Source organism: Thalassophryne amazonica, chromosome 3, assembly GCF_902500255.1.
Source record: "Thalassophryne amazonica chromosome 3, fThaAma1.1, whole genome shotgun sequence".
Classification (NCBI taxonomy): Eukaryota; Metazoa; Chordata; class Actinopteri; order Batrachoidiformes; family Batrachoididae; genus Thalassophryne; species Thalassophryne amazonica.
Window position 1 is genome coordinate 61,148,026 of NC_047105.1, and position 18,893 is coordinate 61,166,918.

Here is an 18,893-nt window from a genome sequence, read left to right on the forward strand (position 1 = left end):
TATCTCTGGGAACATTGCTTTATTTTAATCTGGGGAATATCCTCTCCTTTCACAACCTCTCTTTTTGGGGAATAATCCCAACATTAGGGGTAAATAATGTGCCAGAGGCCCAAATTTCCTGTTTTTCCTCAATAGCTTTTTCAATCCAAGGGGAAATTGCTTTATTTTAACCTGGACACATATTCTCTCCTTTCACAACCTTTGTTTTAGGGGAAAATCCCATCATTAGGGGCAAATAAGGAGCCAGGGGCCCAGATTTTCATCCTATTTCTGGGGAAGTTGCTTTATTTTTTTTTTATTTTTTTTTACAATTATTATCCCACAAAGGTAATAGATACAGAACATATGCATATCGCTTCAATTTATACACTCATCTCCAAACTACAAAAATTATTGTCAGCAAATACACTGACATATTGGAACCACTATTCCCATCTTCTCCCACCCAAGCACCCACCCACCCACAGGTTCATAGGTTATGATGTACACATGGCCAGCAAGAAACCAACATACATACATATAAATTAGATTAAGAATAAAAAAAAAAAAAAGAAATAATACAATAACATAAATAAAAACCTAAACTAAGGAAGAAATAAGTAAATTAAAATAAGAATCAATCAAATAAATAATTAAATGGGTCACTGCTCCAATCAATCATGTGTCATTTCCGCCTCACTGTCAAGGGGTTCCTGCAATGAGCCGTAAAAGTCTAGAAAAGGCCTCCATGTTTTAAGAAAGGATTGAGAGGAGCCTCTAAGTGTATATTAATTTTTTTCTAGTTTTAAGAAATACATACTATCCTTAACCCAACGAGAGAAAGATGGAGGAGCTTGTTTCCACCTGAAAAGGATTAAGCATCTCGCCAGGAGTGTGGTAAAGGCTACAACTACATGTGCTTTAGCGGGTAAGACAGCCCGAGATGCCTCTGGAGTTAGACCAAAAAGGGGACAGACTGGCTCAGGATCTAACTGGGTTCCAAACATCACACTAAAGGCTTTAAAAATGCTTAACCAAAAGTTGGAGAGGTTCGGGCACAGCCAGAACATGTGCATTAGGTCTGCTGGTTGAGCTCTACACCGGGGGCATAATGGGTTAACATTCGGCCTGACCTTGGTAAAGTGAGCTCTATGCACCACCTTCAGTTGGATTAAACTGTGCTTAGCAGACGTAGATGATGTGTGTATTAGTTTTAAGATGGCGTCCCATTGATCATCTCTGAAAACTATTCCAAGATTGGAATCCCAAGCCTGGATGAGATCATAAATCTGGGTTACAAGTCCTCTCTGGTCTGATTTAATTTCCAGAATGTATTCGATGTGTGATTTTTTTTTTTTTTTTGGGGGGGGGGGGGGGGGGGGGGGCTTATGTGGAAATGAATTTAATGTCTTTTGTACGAAGCTCCTTACCTGTAAGTAATGACCTGACAGGAGAGAGGGCAGAAGGCCCCTGAAACAAGTTTTTTAATAACTGTTCCACTTACAGAGGCTTGTGTTAAAGTCAATTTCTTTCATATGGTTCTGATATCTCGGTACATATACGAGGGCTGTCAATAAAGTAACGGTCCTTTTTATTTTTTTCAAAAACTATATGGATTTCATTCATATGTTTTTATGTCAGACATGCTTGAACCCTCGTGCGCATGCGTGAGTTTTTCCACGCCTGTCGGTGACGTCATTTGCTTGTGAGCACTCCTTGTGGGAGGAGTCGTCCAGCCCCTCGTCGGAATTTCTTTGTCTGAGAAGTTGCTGAGAGACTGGCGCTTTGTTTGATCAAAATTTTTTCTAAACCTGTGAGACACATCGAAGTGGACACGGTTCGAAAAATTAAGCTGGTTTTCAGTGAAAATTTTAACGGCTGATGAGAGATTTTGAGGTGATTCTGTCGCTTTAAGGACTTCCCACGGTGCGAGACGTCGCTCAGCGCTCTCAGCCGCCGTCGTCAGCCTGTTCAAGCTGAAAACCTCCACATTTCAGGCTCTATTGATCCAGGACGTCGTGAGAGAACAGAGAAGTTTCAGAAGAAGTCGGTTTCAGCATTTTATCCGGATATTCCACTGTTAAAGGAGATTTTTTTAATGAAAGACGTGCGGACGGGTCCGCGCGACGCTCCGCCACAGGAAAAACACCTCTGTTGAAAGCCTTAAGGACAAGTTGGAACATGTCCTGCTGTTAAACAATTTCTCATATACTCACTCCACTGAAAGCCATCAAAAGCCGCCTGGATTTTACAAATGGTTATCAACACGGAGGTGTAATCTCCTTTAACAGTGGAATATCCGGATAAAATGCTGAAACCGACTTCTTCTGAAACTTCTCTGTTCTCTCACGACGTCCTGGATCAATAGAGCCTGAAATGTGGAGGTTTTCAGCTTGAACAGGCTGACGACGGCGCCTGAGAGCGCTGAGCGACGTCTCGCATCGTGGGAAGTCCTTAAAGCGACAGAATCACCTCAAAATCTCTCATCAGCCGTTAAAATTTTCACTGAAAACCAGCTTAATTTTTCGAACCGTGTCCACTTCGATGTGTCTCACAGGTTTAGAAAAAATTTTGATCAAACAAAGCGCCAGTCTCTCAGCAACTTCTCAGACAAAGGAATTCCGACGAGGGGCTGGACGACTCCTCCCACAAGGAGTGCTCACAGGCGAATGACGTCACCGACAGGCGTGGAAAAACTCACGCATGCGCACGAGGGTTCAAGCATGTCTGACGTAAAAACATATGAATGAAATCCATATAGTTTTTGAAAAAAATAAAAAGGACCGTTGCTTTATTGACAGACCTCGTATTATAGTCCAGATATACAGATATTTTAGTACATATGCATTTTTGAATTTGTTACATACACAAGTGCAGTTTTATTCTTTTAGATGTGTTCTGTCGAGGTGAAGTGCATCGTGATAAACAGAAGATCACAAACCGTGTATTTGGAAGGGGTAGTAACATACTACGCCAGTATGCTAGCCATACGAAAGGGAAAATAAGTGTGTCTTATGTCTGAACTTGAAAGTCTCTCTACAGAATTTGACAGTTTTATTGATGCAGGGAGATCATTCCACAGAACAGGGGCACGATAAGAGAAAGCTCTGTGACCTGCAGACTTTTTAATCACCCTAGGAACAAAGCAGTCTTGCACCCTGAGAACGCAGAGCCCGGGCTGGTACGTAGGGTTTAAGTAGGTCATCTAAGTAGGGAGGTGCCAGTCCGTGAACAATTTTATAGGTTAATAGCAGAAGAAAAAAAAACAAAAAAAAACATGCTGTGCAATAATGTAAATTGTTGCTATACAGACTGTACCTGTGGCCTATCATTCGGCAAATACAAAGACAAGCATTTAAAATATATATATATATATATATACATACACACACACACACACACACACACACACACACACACACACACACACACACACACACACACACACACACACACACACACACACACACACACACACACACACACACACACACAGTAGTGTTCAGAATAATAGTAGTGCTATGTGACTACAACCACTGGCAAAAATTATGGAATCACCGGCCTTGGAGGATGTTCATTCAGTTGTTTAATTTTGTAGAAAAAAAGCAAATCACAGACATGACACAAAACTAAAGTCATTTCAAATGGCAACTTTCAGGCTTTAAGAAACACTATAAGAAATCAGGAAAAAAAAATTGTGGCAGTCAGTAATGGTTACTTTTTTAGACCAAGCAGAGGGAAAAAAAAATATGGACTCACTCAATTCTGAGGAATAAATTATGGAATCATGAAAAACAAAAGAGCGCTCCAACACATCACTTGTATTTTGTTGCACCACCTCTGGCTTTTATAACAGCTTGCAGTCTCTGAGGCATGGACTTAATGAGTGACAAACAGTACTCTTCATCAATCTGGCTCCAACTTTCTCTGACTGCTGTTGCCAGATCAGCTTTGCAGGTTGGAGCCTTGTCATGGACCATTTTCTTCAACTTCCACCAAAGATTTTCAATTGGATTAAGATCCGGACTATTTGCAGGCCATGACATTGACCCTATGTGTCTTTTTGCAAGGAATGTTTTCACAGTTTTGCTCTATGGCAAGATGCATTATCATCTTGAAAAATGATTTCATCATCCCCAAACATCCTTTCAATTGATGGGAACGTAAATTTGTGCATTTATTGATGATGTTGAGATGCCATCTCCCCAGTGCCTTTACCTGACATGCAGTCCCATATCATCAATGACTGTGGAAATTTACATGTTCTCTTCAGGCAGTCATCTTTATAAATCTCATTGGAACAGCACCAAACAAAAGTTCCAGCATCATCACCTTGCCCAATGCAGATTCGAGATTCATCACTGAATATGTCTTTCAGCCAGTCATCCACAGTCCACGATTGCTTTTCCTTACCCATTGTAACCTTGTTTTTTTCTGTTTAGGTGTTAATGATGGCTTTCATTTAGCTTTTCTGTATGTAAATCCCATTTCCTTTAGGCGGTTTCTTACAGTTCGGTCACAGACGTTGACTCCAGATTCCTCCCATTTGTTCCTCATTTGTTTTGTTGTGCACTTTCGATTTTTGAGACATATTGCTTTAAGTTTTCTGTCTTGACGCCTTGATGTCTTCCTTGGTCTACCAGTGTGTTTGCCTTTAACAACCTTCCCATGTTGTTTGTATTTGGTCCAGAGTTTAGACACAGCTGACTGTGAACAACCAACATCTTTTGCAACATTGCGTGATGATTTACCCTCTTTTAAGAGTTTGATCATTCTCTCCTTTGTTTCAATTGACATCTCTCATGTTGGAGCCATGATTCATGTCAGTCCACTTGGTGCAACAGCTCTCCAAGGTGTGATCACTCCTTTTTAGATGAAGACTAACGAGCAGATCTGATTTGATGCAGGTGTTAATTTTGGGGATGAAAATTTACAGGGTGATTCCATAATTTATTCCTCAGAATTGAGTGAGTCCATATATTTTTCCCTCTGCTTGGTCTAAAAAAGTAACCGTTACTGACTGCCACAATTTTTTTTCCTGAGTTCTTATAGTGTTTCTTAAAGCCAGAAAGTTGCCATTTGAAATGACTTTAGTTTTGTGTCATGTCTGTGATCTGTTTTTTTCCCTACAAAATTAAACAACTGAATGAACATCCTCCGAGGCCGGTGATTCCATAATTATTGCCAGGGGTTGTAGAAAGATTAATCCAGGTTTTGAGTATATTTCTTATTGTTACATGGGAAACAAGGTACCAGTAGATTCAATAGATTTTCACAAATCCAACAAGACCAAGCATTCATGATATGCACACTCTTCTTCTTCTTCGTCTTTCGGCTGTTCCCGTTAGGGGTCGCCACAGCAGATCAATCGTTTCCACCTCACCCTGTCCTCTGTATCTTCCTCTGTCACACCAACCACCTGCATGTCCTCTCTCAGCACATCCATGAACCTCCTCTTTGGTCTCCCTCTTCTCCTCCTGCCTGGTGGCTCCATCCTCAGCATCCTTCTCCCTATATACCCTGGGTCCCTCCTCTGCACATGTCCAAACCATCTCAATCTCGCCTCTCTGACTTTGTCTCCAAACTGTCCCACCTGAGCTGTCCCTCTGATATGTTCATTCCTAATCTTGTCCATTCTTGTCACTCCCAAAGAGAATCTCAACATCTTCAGCTCTGCTACCTCCAGCTCTGGCTCCTGTCTTTTTGTTAGTGCCACTGTCTCTAAACCATACAACATAGCTGGTCTCACTACTGTTTTGTAAACTTTCCCCTTCATTCTTGCTGATATTCTTTGGTCACAAATCACTCCTGCCACCTTTCTCCACCCACTCCACCCTGCCTGCACTCTCTTCTTCACCTCTCTACCACACTCTCCATTACTTTGAACAGTTGACCCCAAATATTTAAACTCATCTACTTTCACCACTTCTACTCCTTGTAACTGCACTATTCCACTGGGCTCCCTCTCATTCACACACATGTACTCAGTCTTGCTTCTACTGACTTTCATTCCCCTTCTCTCCAAAGCATATCTCCACTTCTCCAGATTAGACTCAACTTGCTCTCTACTCTCACTACAGATCACAATGTCATCTGCAAACATCATAGTCCATGGGGACTCCTGTCTGATCTCATCTGTCAACCTGTCCATCACCACTGCAAACAAGAAAGGACTCAGAGCTGATCCTTGGTGTAATCCCACCTCCACCTTGAATGAGTCTGTCATTCCGACTGCGCATCTCACCGCTGTCACACTATTCTTGTACATGTCCTGCACTACCCTAACGTACTTCTCTGCCACTCCAGACTTCCTCATACAATGCCACAACTCTTCTCTTGGCACCCTATCATAAGCTTTTTCTAAGTCCACAAACACACAATGTAACTCTTTCTGTCCTTCTCTGTACTTTTCCAACAGTATTCTCAGAGCAAACATTGCATCTGTAGTGCTCTTTCTCGGCATGAAACCATATTGCTGCTCACACATCTTCACCTGTTTTCTAAGCCTAGCTTCTACTACTCTTTCCCATACCTTCATGCTGTGGCTGATCAGCTTTATGCCTCTGTAGTTACTGCAGCTCTGCACATCACCCTTGTTCTTGAAAATAGGAACGAGCACACTTCGTCTCCACTCCTCAGGCATCCTCTCACTTTCCAAGATTTTATTAAACAATCTGGTTAGAAACTCTACTGCCATCTCTCCTAGACATTTCCATGCCTCCATTGGAATGTCATCTGGACCAACTGCCTTTCCACTCTTCATCCTCTTCATAGCAGCCCTCACTTCTTCCTTGCTAATCTCTTTTACTTCCTGATTTACTCTCACTACATCATCCAGCCTTTTCTCTCGCTCATTTTCTTTATTCATCAACTCTTCAAAATATTCCCTCCACCTTCTCAGCACACACTCCTCACTTGTCAGCACATTACCATGTGCATCTTTTACCACCCTAACCTGCTGCACATCCTTTCCAGCTCTGTCCCTTTGTCTGGCCAATCGGTACAAGTCCTTTTCTCCTTCCTTACTATTCAACTTCTTGAATATGCATTTTCCTTTGCTTTTGCCACTTCTCTTCTCGCCTTACGCTGCATCTCCTTGTACTCCTGTCTACTTTCTTCATCTCTCCGACTATCCCAAAACTTTTTCGCCAATCTCTTTCTCCTTATGCTTTCCTGGACCTCTTCATTCCACCACCAAGTCTCCTTGTCTTCCTTCCACTGTCCAGATGTCATACCCAGTACTGCCCTAGCTGTCTCCCTCACCACATCTGCAGTACTTTTCCAGTTGTCCAAAATTGCTTCCCCTCCAACTAGTGCTTCTCTCACCTGCTCGCTAAATTTCACACAACAGTCTTCCTCCTTCAGCTTCCACCATCTGATCCTTTGTTGAGCTCTCACTCTCTTCTTCTTCTTTAACTCTAAATCATACAAACATCCTACAAACAACCACCCTATGCTGTCTAGTGACACTCTCTCCTGCTACCACCTTACAGTCTGTGATTTCTTTTAGCTTGCATCTCCTATAAAGAATGTAGTCCACCTGTGTGCACCTTCCTCCACTCTTATATGTTACCCTGTGCTCCTCCCTTTTCTTAAAGTAGGTATTCACCACAGCCATTTCCATCCTTTTTGCAAAATCAACTACCATCTGTCCTTCCCCATTCCTAGCCTTGATACCATATCTACCCATTACTTCCTCATCACCTCTGTTCCCTTCACCAACATGCCCATTGAAGTCTGCTCCTATCACCACTCTTTCATGCTTGGGCACACTCTCCACCACCTCATCTAACACACTCCAGAAATCTTCTTTCTCCTTCATCTCACAACCTACCTGTGGGGCATATGCACTGATGATATTCATCATCACCCCTTCAATTTCCAACTTCACACTCATCACCCTGTCAGACACTCGTTTAACCTCCAACACACTTTTAACATACTCTTCCTTTAAAATGACCCCAACACCATTTCTCTTCCTGTCCTCACCATGGTACAACAACTTGTACCCACCGCCGATGCTCCTGTTCTTACTTCCCTTCCACTTGGTCTCTTGCACACACAATATGTCTACCTTTCTCCTCTCCATCATATCAGCCAGCTCGCTCCCTTTACCAGTCATACTACCAACATTCAAAGTCCCCACTCTCATTTCCACCCTTCTAGTTTTCTTCTTCTCCCGCTGTTCGTGGCAACGTTTTCCTCCTCTTCTTCGTCGTCTTCACCCAGCAGTAGCCCAATTTCCACCAGCACCCTGTTGGGCAATAGCACCGGTGGCGGACGTTGTTAACCCGGGCCGCGACCGATCCGGTATGGGAATTCGATTCTGAGTCTGCATAGTTGGGTTGGCTTGTTTTACGCCGGATGCCCTTCCTGACGCAACCCTCCTCATTTATCCGGGCTTGAGACCGGCACTCAGAATGTACTGGCTGCACACTCCATGTGGCTGAGTTATGATATGCACACTCTTAAGGCTATGAAATTGGGCTATTAGTAAAAAAAAAAAAAAAAAAAAAAAAAAAAATGTAGAAAAGGGGGTGTTCACAATAATAGTAGCATCTGCTGTTGACGCTACAAACTCAAAACTATTATGTTCAAACTGCTTTTTTAGCAATCCTGTGAATCACTAAACTAGTATTTAGCTGTATAACCACAGTTTTTCATGATTTCTTCACATCTGCGAGGCATTAATTTTGTTGGTTTGGAAACAAGATTTTGCTTGTTTACTAGTGTGCTTGGGGTCATTGTCTTGTTGAAACACCCATTTCAAGGGCATGTCCTCTTGGTATGCGATATATAGGCACAACACCATAGTAGGAGAAATATGCCCATATCATGATGCTTGCACCACCATGCTTCACTGTCTTCACTGTGAACTGTGGCTTGAATTCAGAGTTTGGGGGTCGTCTCACAAACTGTCTGCGGCCCTTGGACCCAAAAAGAATAATTTTACTCTCATCAGTCCACAAAATATTCCTCCATTTCTCTTTAGGCCAGTTGATGTGTTCTTTGGCAAATTGTAATCTCTTCTGCACGTCTTTTATTTAACAGAGGGACTTTGCGGGGGATTCTTGCAAATAAATTAGCTTCACACAGGTGTCTTCTAACTGTCACAGCACTTACAGGTAACTCCAGACTGTCTCTGATCATCCTGGAGCTGATCAATGGGTGAGCCTTTGCCATTCTGGTTATTCTTCTATCCATTTTGATGGTTTTCCATTTTCTTCCATGCATCTCTGTTTTTTTTTTGTCCATTTTAAAGCAGTGGAGATCACTGGAGATCATTGTAGATGAACAGCCTATAATTTTTGCACCTGCGTATAGGTTTTCCCCTCTCCAATCAACTTTTTAATCAAACTACGCTGTTCTTCTGAACAATGTCTTGAACGTCCCATTTTCCTCAGGCTTTCAAAGAGAAAAGCATGTTCAACAGGTGCTGGCTTCATCCTTAAATAGGGGACACCTGATTCACACCTGTTTGTTCCACAACAACAGCAGCTGCTACTATTATTGTGAACACCCCCTTTTCTACTTTTTTTTTACTAATAGCCCAATTTCATAGCCTTAAGAGTGTGCATATCATGAATGCTTGGTCTTGTTGGATTTGTGAGAATCTACTAAATCTACTGGTACCTTGTTTCCCATGTAACAATAAGAAATATACTCAAAACCTGGATTAATCTTTAGTCACATAGCACTACTATTATTCTGAACAGTACTGTATGTAAAAAAAAAAAAAATCTAATTGCATTGCAAGAATACTTGTCAGGAAGCGAAGCAAAATTCAGAATTTGCTGCCATTTCTAGTGTGCTCTGCAGTCAAATTTCATCAATATTTTATCGGCGCGTTTGTCATTCTGACGGAACACGTCACAGCTGCCAGGCCAGCTAGAGGATTGAAACTTGACATGTGATATTATGACAGTCTATGCATGATCCGCTGATTTATTTTCAGTGAGCCGATCAATTTCACCATTTTCAGTTTTCCGTTTCTTCAAAATATGGCTACGTGGTCTACAGGGGTCACTCTTGAAATGTGGTATGATGACAGGGCTGAGGATGCTCCACATATTCTCAGGGGTCCGATTTCACCATTTTCACCAATTTCACCATTTTCAGTAATTCCACTATTTTGTCCATTTTTTCAAAATATGGCTATATTTGTCATACACGTATTGGCACTTAATAACATACATAATAACTTTTATTATATTAACATGGTCTACAGGAGTCATTCTTAAAATGTGGTATGATGACGGGTTAAGGATGATCTGAACATTCTCAAAGGTCAGATTAATTTCACCATTTTCACTGATTTTGGTAATTTTCCAGATTTTTCAAAATATGGTTATATTTGTCTCACATGTATTAGCACATATTAATATATGCGACAACTTTTGAATATATTAACATGGTCTACAGGAGCCATTCTTAAAATGTTGTACGATGATGGGCTGAGGATGATCAGCACATTCTCAGGGGTCACATTAATTTCACCATTTTCAGCAATTGCGGTCATTTTCCTGGTTTTGGAAGACATGGCTATATTTGTCTGACACGTATTGGCACATAATAACATGTGACAACTTTTGAATATATGGTCTGCAATGGTCACTCTTTAGATGTGATAAAATAACGGTGTATGGATAATCCACACATATGCAAAGGTCCCATCAATTTTACACTTTTCAATGCTTTCACACAATTTCCCATCACTTGAAAATAAAGTCACATTCATGTGAAACATATTGGCACTCAATATAAAAAGCAACAACTTTAAATGATATTTGCATGGTTGGCAGGGGTCACACATGATGATAAGGTCTATAGATGATCCTCAAATATCCAGGGATCCAGTAAATTTGACCATTTTCACCGTTTTCGCCCAAATCTCAGTTACTTAAAAAATAGTCACATCTTCTAAAACATGATACCACTTTATATAGAAGGCAACAATTTTTAATTATACACCCATGGTCTACGGGAGGGTATTTTTAAATTTCAAGGAGCAGAGACTCTATTCCGAGCTCCCCAGAGATGACCAAACTCCCCACCTTATCTCTAAGGGAGACACCAGCCACCCTCCTCAGGAAACCCATTTTACCCACTTGTAATTGCAGTCTAGTTAATTTCAGTCATAACACAACCCTCATGACCACAGGTGAGAGTAGGAACGAAGACTGACCAGTAGATTGAGAGCTTCACCTTTTGGCTCAGCTCCCTTTTGATCACAACAGTACGATAGAGATAGACAAGGGCCGATAACCGGTTTCACGGTATACCGCGGTATCAAAAACACTAAAATTTTCCATTATACCGTCCCTACGGTATGAGCGGGTTTCTGTGTAGGCTCTCAGTTATGAGCGGGTTATGAGAATTTTTGACAGGCAGAGTGGAGGCGCCCGCTCCCGCCCTTCCCCCTGGCGCACACCTGTCTCTGTTTACCAACAGGCAGCTAACGTTAGCTAGCTCTGCATAATGGCTGAAGAAGGCAAAGCCTGCACTGAACTTTTCCCTCCGTCTTAAAGGACCAAGTCTGCTTTTTCATTTTATTTTCTGTGGAATAGCCATTCAAGCCAAAAACGGTGGCAACAAAACACTGTAGCTATGGCCTGTGTTGGACGCAGAGCGATTCGAGACACCCGCAAAGGATTACATGGAAGGAGTCAACTTTATCCCATCTTTGAAACCACTGAGAAGTACAAGCGGTGGACTCGAGTCGTGCTTGTGGTCGACCAGATTTCTCTCACAAACATGTCAAGAAAGACAAATGCATCTATTCCAAGCACTTTGTTGGTGAAGTTGGGACAATATTGAGCATCCGGAGTTCTGGACCTTATTCCAGCCACGTTTCCCATGGGGCAGAAGCTACACGTCTAAAAGAGTGACTATTATTTTGGTATTTTCTCTAAAGTTATCAGTGGTCTAGTGCTCGTAGCGATAGACATCGCGTCAATTAGTGCGCCTGAATCACGCGTGCTTCACATGCATAGCCATAATGTTGTTAAAGCACATTTTAAAGCTCTATATAATACCGTGAAACCACAGTATTAGGTGGTGCCCCACGGCCCGCCAAAGCACCTTGGTGCCAACCAAAAGTCCTTCTCCATGGTTGCTCCGAAATTCTCCCACACCCGCTGCTTTTCCTCCCCCACAGCAGAGGCTGCTGCCTTTTGGGCCTGTCGGTACCTTGCAACTGCCTTTCCCCAGAGATAGGATGCAAAACAGGAAATTTTAGTCTATGGCACCTTATTAACCCATAAAGCTGGGATTTTTCCCCAAAAACAAAGGTTGTGAAAGGAGAGGATGTGTCCCCAGATTAAAATAAAGCAATTTCCCATGGGATAGGATGACAACTGAAAAAGCTATTGAGGAAGACAGGAAATTTTGGCCTCTGGCACCTTATTTACCCATAAAGTTGGGATTTTTCCCCAAAAAGAAAGGTTGTGAAAGGAGAAGATATGTCCCCAGAATAAAATAAAGCTACGTATTTCCCCAGAGGTAGGATGAAAATTGAAAAACCTACGGGGAAAAACTGAAACATTTGGGTCCATGTTGCATAATTGCCAATGATGTTAGGATTTTTCCCAAAATGAAAGACTGTGAAAGGAGAGGATATGCCCCCACATTAAAATAAAGCAATTTCCCCAGAGACAGCGTGAAAATTGAAAAAGCTATTGAGGAAAAACAGCACCTTATTCACCCCTAATGTTGAGATTTTTCCCCAAAAGGAAAGGTTGTGAAAGTGTAAACATTTTATATATAAAAAAAGTGCTAACATTTTATTGTTTTTTTCAAACTTTGTAGAACAAACACAAACACCAAACTCTTATGAAGAAGGAAAAAATACACAAACATGCAGGAAAAACTGAACAATGCAGGCTGATTTGACTCATGATTTTTGAAAATAATAAGAGGTAACTTACTTTGAAATAAATTAAACACATAGCTGCAGCCTAATAACTTTGAAAAATAACAAAAATCAGCAGCTTGTATTTTTACTCTGACTAGAGTTCATTTCATCTTTTTTTCTCCTCCTCCATCACGTTTTGTGCTTGAAAATAAAACAACTACATTAAGCCATCTAAAATAAGTATCTTTGGAAAATAACAGCCTGTTAAAGTTCAGAGTTCTCACCCACTTTATGGGATTTCTGCTTCTGAACATCACTGCAGAGTTTCTTCACATCAGGTTTTTTAACGTGTGTGATTTTTATAACGCTCATTCATATATTCTCATTTTTTAATGAATTTTGACCATTTATTTCATCTCATAATTTCAGTATAACTGTCACCAACACGCACACATGGTGTGAAGAGGACGTACCGTCAGAACAGTCCAGGTAAAAATAAAGGCAGCACCACAGTTTTGTTTATTTTCTTAACATGTTGCTTCACTCTGTTATGAACCTGCGCGCGCTCTCCATGCACTGACTGAAGCGGCTCATACCCCTCCTCCCCTCCCTCTTTGCAGCCAGCCGACTCACAAACACACAGACGGCTCCAGCGATCAGACCCTGTCCTAATTTTAGACAGCTTTAAGCAAAGCCCCCGCTATTTTTTCAGCCGTCTTTTTCAAAAATTGACCACCCAAATGATGGTCGGATGGCTCGCTGCCTAAAACCTTAGTTCCTGCTCCCGTCTGCTCCTGTTAACTTTTTATCCTGTACTGTCCCAATCACGTGATAAATAGTAAAGTTGACTCCCATCCCGTGGGAATCCCACAGGAATCCCGAAAAAATGTCAGCCTCTAATGTGAAGCTTTGTCAGATGACTGGAAGAATGAATAAAGTACTATGGCTTACACTTGCTTTGAGAATTTATATTTATATTTACGGGCAAAAATAGCGCAAGCACAACTGAAAAATTGGTTCTGAGATGTGACTTCATGAGACTATTCTTCAGGGTCCATTAGCCAATAAAATAAAATCAAGTTGGCTCCTGGAAAATCTCACTGGCTCCAACTTTTTTCCAAAAACACCTTCTTTACTGTCAGCATTTCTGGTCCCACTGTTGGATCCAACCATTTTTGGTCCAGCTGGAGGCCTGAATCTGTGATATAGATGATCATTTGAATTGCTAATTGTCTCATTTCAGGAGAATCCTATGGCAAACATCAAGAAAGTCGATTGTGTATTAATGCCACCATGTGCCAACACCCTCAAAAAGACATTGCTCGAGCACAACTGATCAGTATCATATGGGGGAAAAACTGGCTCATCACAGCCAGGAAATGACTTGGATCCCCTGGACTATGGATGGAAAGAGAAGAATGGGTGCTATGTTCCAATTTGGTTTGAGGGACCAGCCCTGCCTGACGATCTTTTTGAGAAAGTGGAACAAGAGGATGACAGAACGCCTGAAGATCCTGGGAATGACCAGCAAACGCAAGATACTGAATATGAGGAAGCAGACGATTCTATTTCAGAGCCGTCTTGGAGTGACGACAGTGACAGCGAAACAGATATGTAGACAAGACATTGTGGTGCTGAGAGTTGACGCAATGACTCAATCCAGAAGAACTGTTTAGGATGTGAAAAATGTTTGTTTTAAAAAAGTGAACATGAATAACAATTAACACTTAAAACATGCTTCAGTTTTGCATCATGCACAATAAATGTTTGAATGTGTCCAATTTTACATGAAAATTCATGTAGCTGTCAATAGATGTGTGGCTCACCACTCGGCAGAAAGTCAGCACTCATGAAGAACATACACCGTACTTCTGATTAATTGAAAAGAGGGCAAGGGTCAGACTTAAGTCCAAAAAACTAAATATGTTGCATTTTATCTATTTGATATGCATGTTCATCCCCAATTGGTTTCATCCTGGTGCATGACATAACCTTTATCCAAGCACAGTTGTAAACGAGCAAGTCTGTCTGTTTAACATACAATATGATAATTTTAACGTGGTTATTGGCTTTATAGACATTTGTTCAGGTTTGGTCGCAAGGGTCCGATTTTGGAGGTATTCGTCGGGCAATACACAGCAGACATTCTGAATGTCAGGGGGTTTTCGATTGTCTGTGGGATGTACTTGTTCATTTTAATTTTGATTGATGTGGTATCTCCAATGTTTGATCTGGGCAAATTTTTTTTTTTAACCTTTTATGGGAGGCCTGGCGGGCCAGAAACAGCAGAAATTTTGTCTGGCAGGAGCTATTCTATAACGTACTTGATGTTTATGTTCATTTACAGTTGGTTTTGTATGGTACTTTTGACATTTGTTCTGGCCTAATTCTACTGAACTTGTCCCAAGGGTCCATTTTGGGGGTGTCTGGCAGGCCATATGCAGCAGACATTTTGTCTGTCAGGTGGTTTTCTATTGTCTGTGGGATGTACTTGTTCATTTTCATTTTGACTGATGTGGTATCTCCAATGTTTGATCTGGGCCAAATTTTTGGACCATTTTTTGGCATCTGGCAGGCCTGAAACAACTAAAATTTTGTCTGGCAGGGGCCATTCCACACTCCTTATCATAAACTTATACATATCCAAAATATTAAATGTGATATAAACAATGTTTGATCCATCCCATAATTGCAGGCTTCTGTGGGGTCCCTGGGGGCCACATACAGCAGGTGCACCCCGACAGACATCCATATCTGCACGATTCGTACCCTCCCAAACGCTCATGTACTTGGATATTGGTACCTGGTTCGTTTGACCAAAATGCTCTGGGCTGCTAAATAGGCTTGAACCCTGGCTCTATGTTGGTAGTGAAAGGTAAGTATATTGCCACAGATTAAAATGAAGATATTTCACGGGCGTTCTGATGAAAATAGGAAAAGCTATCGGAAAAAAAGACTAGGAAAGTTGGGCCCAGGTTGCATATTTGCCTGCATTGCAAAGGGTCTGAAATGTGACTGCGTGGGCACAGAACCAAACCTCTGTCATGAAAACGGGAAAAGCTTTTGTAAAATTATAAATACAACCCCATTTCCAATGAAGTTGGGAGGTTGTGTAAAATGTAAATAAAAACAGAATACAATGATTTGCAAATCCTCTTCAACCTATATTCAACTGAATACATCACAAAGACAAGATATTTAATGTTCAAACTGATAAACTTTTTTGTTTTTGTGCAAATATTTACTCATTTTGAAATGGATGCCTGCAACAGGTTTCAAAAAAAGCTGGCAGTGGTATGTTTACCAGTGTGTTACATCACGTTTCCTTCTAACAACACTCAATAAGTGTTTGGGAACTGAAGACACCAATTGTGAGTGTCATGATTGGGTATAAAAGGATCATCCTCAAAAAGCTCAGCCGTTCACAAGCAAAGATGGGACGAGTCCAACAATTTAAGAACAATGTTTCTCAACGTTCAATTGCAAGGAATTTAGGGATTCCATCATCTACAGTCCATAATATATTCAGAAGATTCAGAGAATCTGGAGAACTTTCTACACGTAAGCTACTTGTTGAAAACCAACATTGAATGCCTGTGACCTTCGATCCCTCAGACGGCACTGCATTAAAAACCGACATCATTGTGTAAAGGATCTTACCACGTAGGCTCAGGAACACTTCAGAAAACCATTGTCAGTTAACACAATTCATCACTACATGTACCAGTGCAAGTTAAAACTCTACCATGCAAAGCGAACACCAAACATCAACATCCAGAAATGCCGCCACCTTCTCTGGGCCCGAGCTCATTTGAAATGGACAGACACAAAGTGGAAAAGCGTGCTGTGGTCTGATGAGTCCATGCTTCAAATTGTTTTTGGAAATCATGGATGTCATGTCCTCTGGACAAAAGAGGGAAAAGACCATCCAGTTTGTTACCAGCACAAAGTTCAAAAGCCAGCATCTGTGATGGTATGGGGGTGTGTTAGTGCACATGGCATGGGCAACTTACACATCTGTGATGGCACCATCAATGCTGAAAGGTACATCCAGGTTTTGGAGCAATACATGCTGCCATCCAAGCAACGTCTTTTTCAGGGACATCCCCGCTTATTTCAGCAAGACGATGCCAAGCCACATTCTGCACGTGTTACAACAGCGTGGCTTCGTAGTCAAAGAGTTCGGGTACGAGACTGGCCTGCCTGTAGTCCAGACCTGTCACCCATTGAAAATGTGTGGCGCATTATGAAGCACAAAATACAACAACAGAGTTGAAAACCTGAAGTCGTACATGAAGCAAGCACGGGAAAGAAATCCACGTACAAAGCTTCAACAATTAGTGTCCTCAGTTCCCAAACGCTTACTGTTGTTAGAAGGAAAGGTGATGTAACACAGTAGTAAACATACCACTGCCCCAGTTTTTTTGAAACGTGTTGCAGGCAGCCATTTCAAAATGAGCAAATATTTGCACAAAAACAATAAAGTGTATCAGTCTGAACATTAAATACCTTGTCTTTGTGGGGTATTCAATTGAATACAGGTTGAAGAGGATTTGCAAATCATTGTATTCTGTTTTTATTTACATTTTACACAATGTCCCAACTTCACTGGAACTGGGGTTGTAAAATGACCTCCAAAAGAAATACTGTATTGCCAATATTAAAATGAGGTTTCCTTAAAATGATAAATTAAAAAAGGTCATTCCATACTTATGAATTCATATAAAATACATACTCGGGCTGTAACATAGATATTTCATTTCCATTGAAGAAAAATATCTTCTGGGCCAAGCTTAATATTTCTACATTCCAATAAGAATTTTTTTTATTAAATGGTGGGGTTTTTCAACTTTGTTTTTCCATTTTAAATACAGCACATGCTTATTTATTGGGCACTGAATAAAATAGTTAAAACATATTAAAGAAAAATACTAGCTCATTGTAACATTTCCACTTTTTGTAGTCACGTACTTTTTTGACAGTCCCTAGATTTGCCACTGGCTGAATATCGAATTTCAATCTAACTTCACCGCGGTCCTCCCAGGCCACCCATGTTTTTGTTCGTCTATCAAGAAAAAGTCATTTAATTTGTACTTTAATATGAGTAATTGCATATGATCTCGTTGCACTGTACAGATTGCTTAATTTGAAAAAAATAATTTATAAATGGGCAATTTCTGATGTTCTAAATCTTCATTAAAAAACAGCGTGTGTTCTGGCTGGGAAACAACAGCTTTACGCAACACTGCTCACTAATTTACAGCCGTGTGCTAGCTTAAGGTAGCAACTGTTATTAAATTTATATTTACGGTACCTGTCCAGGTATCGCTGTGGCACAATTTATGAATCTCCATCTGCGTTAGCAAACTGTGTTGATAACTAAAAAGGAAGAAATGGTTTTGAGTAGTCACGTTCTGAAATCAACCTGCACTCGGTCACCTGACAAATGCCGCTTCCGCCTTTTGCTGCATTTCAAAGTAAAGGTCTTGATCGAAATGTAAAAAAAATAAACAAATAAATAAATAATGAACGTCCCTATGGAATGAATCAAAGATGTTTGAAACATTACCACGGTACCAATACTGGTGCATGAATTGTGACTAAACCATTCTCGAAGTTGGGCATTACCCTGGCGCCTTCTAGTGGCCATTTTTTTAATCGCTGATAACATTGCCGAACTCAGTACAAATACGTTAATTTGTCGCTTTTTAAAGGGGTCAGATTCGTCATTTAAGTCAATTTAATGTACAGTGGTTCATTTCAGGTCAGCTTGGTGTATAAGTCTCATCGTTCCAGGCAACGATAGCTATGCTAGCTGTTAGAAACAAGTTAAGATCGAAGAGCACTCCGAGTGGCCAGTGGCGGAAGTACGAATTCTTACCTTCGGATTGGTCACTTCGCCGGAAGTGACGTACGCCAACCTCGAGAATTGTCAAAAAATTCAATTTTTACTATAATTCTGAATTTAAAAAATAATTTCACATTAAAATGTTCACATATACGTAATATACAAACATCTCCAGTTTCCAGTTTCATCATTCGAGGAAAAAAGCTTGAGCAA

At 40.9% G+C, this 18,893-nt stretch overlaps 1 protein-coding gene across 2 annotated transcripts in view; it reads right to left on the reverse strand.

Moving 5' to 3' along the window:
* Positions 1-18,301, reverse strand: part of LOC117506834 (aminoacylase-1-like) — a 93,228-nt gene extending 74,927 nt beyond the window's left edge. Inside the window, exon 1 of one of the 2 annotated variants that reach the window (XM_034166466.1) lies at positions 18,244-18,301. Coding sequence is in view for 1 of the 2 variants with exons in the window: in XM_034166465.1 (XP_034022356.1) it covers positions 18,147-18,186 (40 nt within the window). In the remaining variant the exon portion in view is untranslated. Of the gene's footprint in view, positions 1-18,146 lie in introns of both variants that reach the window. The other variant, XM_034166465.1, reaches the window with a different exon arrangement.
* Positions 18,302-18,893: the final 592 nt, after the last annotated feature.